The following is a 10074-nucleotide window of genomic DNA, read 5'->3' on the forward strand; positions in this document are numbered from 1 at the left end:
AGAACTGGTACAAGCTCTTCTGTGAATGTTTTGTAGAATTCTCCAGTGAAGCCATCTGGGCCAGGGCTTTTTTTGGTTGGGAGTTTTTTTTATTGCCTTTTCAATCTCTTCTTCTGTTATGGGTCTGTTCAGATTTTCAATATCACTTTGTTGTAGTTTGGGTAGGCCGTGTGTTTCTAGAAATTTATCCATTTCCTAACATCAATCTATTTTGTAAAATTTAGAATTGTAGGATGTTGGTGCTGGAAAAGGCTGTCTGGATCATTTTGTCTAGTGATTTTTCAAACCAACCTCCCTGCAGGAGGCAACCTCTGAGGTGTCTCCACAGACTTGTCAGAGCTTCTCAGAAAGTTATCCCAAGTACAGTAACTCCTTTGTTTCATAAATAAAGAAACTAAGGCTCAGAGCAGCTGTGTTACTTGTTTAGGGTAAAACAGCTACTTGGTGATAATGTCCTGAGGTTCACTCCCATGTGAATGTAGCATGAATATGTTATGCTATCCTAGTGGAGAAGCAAGTAGGGGGGAAAGTGGCACATGGCCATGGTTTTTGGAGTAGAAACTCCTCATTCTGTCACTCAAAGTGGTGGCAAAGCAGTTATGCAAGAGAAGCTGAGATGGGAAATGTATTGTTCCATTTAAGGACTGCCCTGGGGAATGCCCTATTTGGACGCAAAGTTGCAGGGCATTATCTCATTCAGCTCACCTTTCAACTGGTGGTTCTCAACTCTAGCTGTATGTAAGAACCACCTGGAAACTTTAAAAAAATACTGCTTCCTGGGCCTCCCCATAGACTAAATTAATCAGACCCTCCCGGGTAGGCTGGAAAGAACAGGGTATTCTGTCCCTAACTGATCCCTATTAAGATGTGCATGTAGTGAGCTCATCATCTCAGAGAAGCTTCCAGTCTGCCCAGCAAACCGAGCCTTGCCAGAAGAGGAAGAAACACTAGAGAGAAAAAATCCCCCTTATCTCCTTGTTCTGAGGCTGAGCTCACAGAGATAATGGAAGAAAAAACAATGGAAACCCACCTATCTGTGTATTTAATGAGATAATACATACAAAGCACTTTGAACATTGGCTGGTACATACCAAAAACCAAATCTGTTGCCATCAAGTTTCTGACTCATTGTGACCCTATAGGACAGAGTAGAACTGCCCCATAGGGTTTCCAAGGAGCAGCTGGTGGATTTGAACTGCCAACCTTTCGGTTAGCAGCCGTAACTCTCAACCACTACACCACCAGGGCTCCTAGTACACAGTACATAATAAATGGTGGAGAAAAAAAAAGTAGTCGACAGAGAAACAGATATAAGTAAAATTAGCCTAAGTGTTCATTTCAAGAGAAGCAATGGATGTAGGTGATCAATAGAATGAATGATTCCCAAGAGAAAATAAGATACTTGGGATAACTTTTATTAAAGTCATTTTTTGTCTCTATAGAAGTTTCCAACTTAGCTCCCCAATTATGCTTGGTTTCGACCACCAGGATTTCCCAAACTGTGCTTTATGGAACATCTTCCCTGAGATATATGTGAGCACAAAAGGGATTTATGGTTAAATAACTTTGGAAATGCTGCATGCCATAATCCCTTGGAGATTCCAAAGTATGGTAGCACCCTAATGGTTTGACAAATTCTGGAGGAAAAAGTTTCATTTAGTTTAATCCAGCATTTCTTGAATTTATTTGATCACAGAGCCCTTTTTTCATACACTATGTATAAAACATTCCATAAAACTACTGTTCCATGGAACAGCATGTATGAAATATTCCTGACAAGCCAGAGGTGTAGAAAATGACCCAACCCACCCACTGACGTCAAGTCGATTCTGACTCATAGCGATCCTATAGGACAGAGTAGAACTACCCCACAGGGTTTCCAAGGCTGTAATCTTTACAGAATCAGACTGCCACATCTTTCTCCCATGGAGTGGCTGGTGGGTTTGAACCACCAACCTTTCAGTTAGCAGGTGACAGCTTAACCACTGTGCCACTTGCTGTGTATTTACATTGACCAGTATATATATGACTTTCCAACTTAAATCGTCATCGATTGGTTGGCTCCTAAAGGCAAGAGTGCCTTCCTCCTGTTTTGTTTTACCCTTCCCTGTGGGTTCCTGCCATGGAAGAAGGCCAACCTAGGTGACCTGCTACAGAGACCTGGAGTCTTTGACCGTGGAATGGCTGAGGTCCTTCAGGACTGCTGAGCTGCATGCAGGATGGTAAAGAGATATCCCAGGACTGAAGGCTGCTGGTTTGTTCATTCATTCACCCATTCGTTCACCAACTTCTTTTCTTTTGTTTGTTTTTACTAGGAGGAAAACTTGGTGGCACAGTGGTTAAGAGCTACGACTGCTAACCAAAAGGTCGCGAGTTCAAATCCACCAGGCACTCCTTGGAAACTCTATGGGGCAGTTCTACTCTGTCCTGTAGGGTCGCTATGAGTCGGAATTGACTAGATGGCAACGGGCTCAGGGTAAGGCGGATTAGTTCCCTAGGGCTGCTGTAACAAAGTACCACAAACTGGGTGGCTTAAAACCACAGAAATGTATTTTGCACTGTTCTGGAGGCTAAAAGTCTGAATTTAGGGATGGCGTTGTGGATTCCCTTGAATTTTAGAGTGCCTTTGGTAGATTCTGATCACTTTGTTGAGTACTTCATTGGTTGTTCATTAGGACTTGGGTAGAAATTGTAATTGTTGTGTGCCGTGGAGTCCATTCCGACTCATAGTGACCCTATAAGACAGAGTAAAACAGCCCCACAGAGTTTCCAAGGCTGTAATAGAGATATAAGCAGTCCTTGTGACACAGTGGTCAAAGAGCTCAGCTGCCTATCCTCAGGAGAAAGATGTGGCAGTCTGCTTCCATAAAGATTACAGCCTTGGAAACCCTATGGGGCAGTTCTACTCTATTCTATAGGGTCACTATGAGTTGGAATGACTAGGCAGCAATGGGTTTGGTTTTGGTTTGGAATACCAAAAAAAAAAAAACCCAAACCAAATCCATTACTGTCGAGTCCATTCCGACTCATAGCGACTAGGATAGAGATATGAAATTAATTTGTCTAAACATATATATTGCTTATCAGTATATACAATTTCACTTCCAATATGTCAGTTTTCCAGTGTTAGGAGAATATTTAAATGTATGATACATCCACAAAATGAAATATATTAAATTAAATTAATCTTTATGGTAATTTTGGAAAATTTTAGGAAACTCAGGACAGCAAAAAGAGTATTAACACAACTGTATAAGAACTGAAATTTTTAAATGTCTAAAAAGAAATATTACCAACATTAACAATGCCCACTCGTGAGTGTTGGGAATAGGATTTTCTTCTTACTTCCATTAGTTTATATCTTTATAATTTTTCTATAATGAGCATCTGTTACTTTTATAATTGTGGAAAATAAAGTCTATTTCTTTAATTCATACCTACATCATCAGTTTCTGAAAAAACCCGAACAGACATTATACATGAACTTTATATTAATGTCTTTTTTAGTGGAAAAACTTGTTTTCCACGCACACATGAGTGAATGGAAATAAATGCAGGAAATACCACTTACAAAGTTATATCTACATAGTTCTGGCGAGCAGAGGAGGAGAAATGTGGAAGGGGTGAGACTTTTCTGAGAAATTCTGTGAGGAAATGGTAACTTCTCGGCGGGAGGGGCGAGTCGCAGCAGACCGCGTTTCAGTGAGAAGAATTACCTGGCAGCCTGCAGAGGGGGTGGTGGCTGGTAGGGAAGGTGGCCTCAGTCCTGCCCTAGCCGGGGGCGGGGCAGGAAGCGGCCGCAGCTCGGTGCGCGAGGCGGAGCCGCGGGAGCGCCCCAGGTGGGGATGAGCTGCGCGTCACCTGCCGGGGGACCCGAGCGGAGCCTCCGGCCACGCTGCGCTCAGTGAGGAAACCGGAGGGATTCCATGGCGAAGTGGTGCGTCCCGGGTGGCAGCTGATGAAGCCCCTCAGCTGAAAGGGGCCTGAGAGGGGCTGGCATGGGTCTTGAGCCCCCGGCACCTTGGCTGCTCCTCGTCACCTGGCTCCCAGCAGGTGAGCCGTGAGAAAAGTGGACCCACTCGGGGCCCAAGTAGACAGGAAGCCATTGTTGCCTGGCCTTGCAGAACTGGCCACAGGCGGGTCAGTGGAGGCCTGGGCCGCGCTCCGGTGGCTCTTGCACGGGTGCCAGGAGGTGCAGGGAACTGGATCGAGTTTCTGCTTGTGGGAACCTGTTGTTTTCCTCATTTATTAGTCCGGGTCCTTTCGAAAACAGGGGCAACTAACAAAGAAACCCAGAGCGTCTGGACTTCCTCTCCCGCGTTCACTAGGCACCTCTCGGTCTCTAAAACTGGATCCATAGAAGCAGACACACCACTCCTGAAATTCCTAGTTACTATTCTCTTTCATCTTTTACTTGCTTTTAGATAAAACTTGGCCCAGAAATGCCTTTATTTTACTCCTGGGAGGTGATAATATGTCCTCAGCATGTAAAGAAATGCTCCGTATGCTTCAGAATCTTTTTTTCAGAAACAGTAACGTGTGACTCTTTGCCAACTGTCCTCGCCGTCACTTTTCTACTTTCTGTGTATCCACCCACTTGCCCAACTTCCCTTCTCCCTTCGTATCTCCCCATCAGCTCTTCAGCCCCGCACCCACTCCTTCACCCTCTTGGCCTTCTCTCAAGTCCCCTGTCTACTTCGGAAAGCAGGTTCTTGGGTCTCCACGTATCTGTTGGAAATACGTCAGGAGTGTGTCTGCGTGAGTGAAAGCAGCTAGGAAAGGATAGCCGAGTGACAGAATGTGAAGGCTTCTTCAGCCTTTCCAAATTAAGGTGGAGTGACCCTAAAAATAAGCACTTAGAAGCCTGCTTGGAAGTTCAGTCCTCTGTAAAGGTTTTGTTTCGTTTTATCTTTATTTTTTCCTCTTTTGGGACTACCTGGCTCTCTTACCTCTAAGTTGTAAGTGGAAGGTCTGCCCAGAGTTTATTCACAAACCAATTTGTCTTGTATTTTTCTGAAGGAAAAGATGTAATATGACGGTGCAGGCAGAATTCCATGTTTACAAGCTTGATAGGACATGGGAATCCCTCAGGTGTAACCAAATATTCAGACAGGATTCAACAATAACTTAAGAAAAGTTTAATGCTGCAGATAGAAGAGAGGGAGATTACAAAAGGGCAGGTAGACTAGAACACTGATATCCCCAAGGCCTTCTGGCTTAAAATGCTCTCTGCAGATAGAAAACCAAAAAAACTAAACCCGTTGCTGTCAAGCTGATTCCGACTCATAGCGATAAGTCCTTCCTGTAAATTGTCTGAAGCTGACAAGACTAGATGTTGGACACCCATGATGTACAAGGAAATGGGTGAAAATTCCACTTGAGCAGTCACCAGCTTAGTCTGTGAATGCGAATTCATAAAACAGCTCTCGGTCTTGCACAGTCTTCTCTCCCAAGCCTTGCCTGGTCAACTCACAGCTGCTGGGGATTTCTGAAGCTGCTGGAGCTGCCTTTTCAGGAAAATAGAGGTCTGCTTCCACTTCTGCCCCAGGGTATCCCGTCCCTAGAATTAGGACTTCACCGCCAGCAGCCATCTGGCTCTATAGAATAAGAAAAAGAAGCCTCACAGACAAAAATCTCACTAGGATATGAACCCCAATGCTTAAATTGCCAGCATGATGTTTTTAAAATTGTCCAATTCTTACGAAGTGAGTTGAACACTGAACATTTTTCAAATACAGTGATTTTATGCAAAGCTTATATTATTATAGTAAGCAAATTGCTAAATGGACAAGAACTTCAGAAAGCAGAGCTCTGAGTGTTCATGAACCAGCCCTGCAGTGTTGGCTGCCAGGACGCGGAAGTAGTATAGTAATACAGTCTGGGGTGTTTGCCTGACACTCTTTAAACGGAAGCCCTCCTGCAGGACACATTTTTGAACCAGAGAGTGCTGGCAGTGAAAAGTCCCAAGTGAACATCTAACCTCACCCTCCCATCTCACAGATGAAAAACTGAGATGTCGGTTCTTTTGACTCTAACACTTTGAGGAGGAAATAGCTATTTTAGTAGATATTTTCCCTGAATATGTATAGGAAATGTAGCTAAAGCTGTTCAGCTGTTTAATGTGGGTTTGGACTTCGCATCTACGATGTCTGTGTGACTCTGGGCAAGCTACTCAAATACTCACAGCCTCCAGTAAATGAGGATAATAGTACATATCTCACAAGGATTTTGTGGAAAGTTTTAAAGCACTTAACACAGTGCCTGGAACAAAGTAAGGGCTCAGTAACGTTGGCCATTGTGATAATGGTGGTCATGATTTAGACCCAGGTAGATTTTTTGTTGTTGTTAGGAGTCCCTGGGTGAGCCCTGGTGGCGCAGTGATTAAGAGCTCGGCTGCTAACCAAAAGGTCAGCAATTTGAGTCCACCAGCCACTCCTTGAAAACCCTATGGGGCAGTTCTACTGTCCTATAGGGTCGTTAAGAGTCAGAATTGACTCGATGGCAATGGGTTTGGTTTTCGGTTTTTGGGTGATGCAAGCAGTTACCACATTTGACTGCTAACAAAGGTTGGCAGTTGGAGTCCACCAGGAGGCTCCTCAGAAGAAAGGCCTGGCAATCCACTGTCAAAAAAATCAGCCATTGAAAAACCCTGTGAAACATAGTTCTACTCTGACATACATGGGATCGCCATGAGTCAGGATCGATTTGACGGAAACAGGTTTTTATGGTTTAGATTTTTTTTAAAGCTAACTTTATTATTATTATTATTTTTTATTGTTGTGCTTTAAGTGAAAGTTTACAATTCAAGTTAGTCTCTCATATAAAAATGTATACATACATTGTTTTGTGACCCTAGTTGCTCTCCCTATACTGGCAGCACACTTCCTTTCCACCCCAGATTTCCCATGTCCATTCAACCAGCTCCTGACCCTCTCTGCCTTCTCATCTCTCCTCTGGACAGAAGCTGCCCGTTTAGTCTCATGTATCTACTTGAGCTAAGAAGCACGCTCTTCACAAGTATCATTTTATGTCCCATAGTCCAGTCCAATCTCTGTCTGAAGAGTTGGCCTTGGGAATGTTTTTAGTTTTGGGCTAACAGAGAGTCTGGGGGCCATGTCTTCCAGGGTCCCTCCAGTCTCAATCAAACCATTACGTATGGTCTTTTTACTAGAATTTGAGTTCTGCACCCCACTTTTCTCCTGCTCCGTCAGGGACTCTCTGTTGTGTTCCCTGTCAGGGCAGTCATTGTGGTAGCAGGGCACCGTCTAGTTCTTCTGGTCTCAGGCTGATGGAGTCTCTGGTTTTTGTGGCCCTTTCTGTCTCTTGGGCTAGTACTTTCTTTGTGTCTATGGTGTTCTTCGTTTGCCTTTACTCCAGGTGGGTTGGAACCAATTGATGCATCTTAGATGGCCGCTTACTAGCTTTTCAGACTGCAGTCACAACTCACCAAAGTGGGATGCAGAACATTTTCTTAATAACCTTTGTTATACCGATTGACCTAGCTGTCCCCTGAAACCATGGTCCCCAGACCCCCGCCCCTGCTATGCTGTCCCTCGAAGTGTTTGGTTGTATTCAGGAAACCTCTTAGCTTTGGTTTAGTTCATTTGAGCTGACTTCCCCTGTAGAGTGTGCTGTCCTTCCCTTCACCTAAGAGAATTCTTGTCTACTTTCTGGTTAGTGAATACCCCCCTCCCTCCCTCCCCACCCTGGTAACCATCAAAGAATGTTTTCTTCTATGTTTAAACCTTTTCTTGAGTTCTTATAATAGTGGTCTTATACAATATTTGTCCTTTTGTGACTAACTAAATTCACTCAGCATAATACCTTCCAGATTCCTCCATGTTATGTTTCATAGCTTCATCGTTGTTCTTTATCGTTGCGTAGTATTCCGTTGTGTGAATATACCATAATTTGTTTATCCATTTGTCAGTTGATGGGCACCTAGGTTGTTTCCATCTTTTTGCTATTGTGAACAGTGCTGCAACGAACATGGGTGTGCATATATCTGTTCGTGTGATGGCTCTTCATTCTCTAGGATGTATTCCAAGGAGTGGGATTGCTGGATCATATGGTGCTTCTATTTCTAGCTTTTTAAGGAAGCGCCAAATTGATTTCCAAAGTGGTTGTACCTTTTGCATTCCCACCAACAGTGTACAAGTGTTCCAGTCTCTCCGCAACCTCTCCAGTATTTATTTTATTGTGTTTTTTGGGTTAATGCTAGCTTTGTTGGGGTGAGATGGTATCTCATTGTAGTTAAAGCTAACTTAAAAGAAACAATTTAAGCTTTTCCTATGGCTTCTCCTGTGGCTAAGAAACCGTGAGTTAACAGTCAAGTGACCATCAGGTTGGAATCCTGAGTCAACTTCTTACTAGCTCTGACTCTGGACAAATTACATAAATTCCCTTTGACTAGAAAACAGGTGAAATTCCTAACAAGCCCCTCCCCATCCTGCACCCACGAGTGATTTTGGTTGTTGGGTGAATTAAGATCAAGAAGTATCTAGCACAGTATCTGCAATGTGGTCATCACTGCAGAGATACTGGCTCCCTCCCCACCAGCCACCTCTTTCTTTATTTTTAAACTAAACTTTCAAAATGTCTGTCAGACCAAACTGAATATGAAGCTGCCTCTCTTGCTCCCAGTATCTACTAAAGCAGTGACTTTCAAACGTTTTTTTCATAGCTCCCAGTCAGAAATAGTTTATAATGGGACCCGACACACACACACATATATATATACTTATAAAATGGAAACAAAAGCCTCACCGAAAATCCTGCCACTATGTCAGGTAAGGTAATAATAAAATAGGCATCGTTTTAGTGATATTTAAATTCATAGAGTATAATCCCAAAGTAGGTTTCTGGGTGGCACCAACAGTTTGTGCTCATCTCCTAGCCTCAAGGTTGGTGGTTCAAACCCACCTAGCAGCTCTGAGGAAGAAAAACCTGGCAATCTGCTTCCATAAAGATTACAGACAAGAAAACCCTCTGGAGCAATTCTACTCTGTGACACATGGGGTCACTGTGAGTCGGAATCGACTCGACAGCAATAGGTTTGTTTTGTTGGTCTTTTATTTTTTGGTTTTTAATCCCCAAATTGACAATATTAAATGGAAACATTCACTAAACTGATTTTCTCAAGACCCACTGAGAGCTATGATACGCAGTTTGAGAAACTCTACTAGAATGTGCTCATTTTGGTCCGTGACCTTGTTCTCTTCTGTTTCTATGGAAAAGCCGACACAATTCTCTGGTTAGCATCTAAGTTCCCGGAAATGGGAAGTGTGGGCTTGTGATGCCACTGTGTCAGGCTGGGGCACCTGCTCGTCAGCGCGGCTTGGGGCCTCTGATGAAGCCTCAGAGGTCAGGGCGTCCTGGGACGTTACCACAGTCTGTGCGCTCAGCTGCGTAGACATCAGTTGTCACAGTCCTTCTGTAGGTCTCTGAAGTGTTTTTATTGTAAAAGAAATGAATTTTTATTACACCACTGGTACATGAATACTCGCTCCTTAAACGAAACAAATCATTGAGATGAGGCCAAAGTCCCCTTTGACCACTCCTGCCGGATCTCTAGCTATACGGTGAAACCTGCGAGAGCCGGAACTTGCTGGGACTGCCTTGTTTTTCCGGGTCTCGCAGGTTTTCCGTCTTTGATAGGATACAGTGTTACCACTTTTCTATAACTCATTTTAGTAGAAAATATTTAAATTTTCCTTCCGTCTCTGACCAGTTTCCACCTTACGCATGTTCCGGCTTTTGCAGGTTTTACTGTACAGGTATCTGCAGACCTTTTGCGTTATTGGTTACCTTCATCTGACCTCAAGTTTATTCTTGGGGTGAAAGTTTAGTTTTCCCCCCAAATTCTGAAAGCGCATGTGTCATTTGTGCATTTGTAAAAAATTTTTTATGATCATAGAATGGTGCTAACTTTCATGTCCACGCGGCTATGGATCTGTGTTATCCTTCTTTGGGAAATCAGGAGGCCTCTAAGGGCCAAGGTTCTTAGAGAGCATCTACACCTATAATTTTCACTTGTGGGTGGGGGTGGGGGTGGGAGGAATCTGCACTTATAAT

At 43.5% G+C, this 10074-nt stretch overlaps 1 protein-coding gene across 2 annotated transcripts in view; it reads left to right on the plus strand.

Annotated features, from left to right (window-relative positions):
• Nucleotides 1–3966: 3966 nt before the first annotated feature.
• Nucleotides 3967–10074, plus strand: part of ILDR1 (immunoglobulin like domain containing receptor 1) — a 37652-nt gene continuing 31544 nt past the window's right edge. For both annotated transcript variants that reach the window (XM_004373634.1, XM_004373635.1), the window contains exon 1: nt 3967–4053. In XM_004373634.1, the coding sequence (XP_004373691.1) occupies nt 3999–4053 (55 nt within the window). In that variant the 5' untranslated portion in view covers nt 3967–3998. The remainder of the gene's footprint in view (nt 4054–10074) is intronic.

Source organism: Trichechus manatus, unplaced genomic scaffold (assembly GCF_000243295.1).
Source record: "Trichechus manatus latirostris isolate Lorelei unplaced genomic scaffold, TriManLat1.0 scaffold00026, whole genome shotgun sequence".
NCBI lineage: Eukaryota > Metazoa > Chordata > Mammalia > Sirenia > Trichechidae > Trichechus > Trichechus manatus.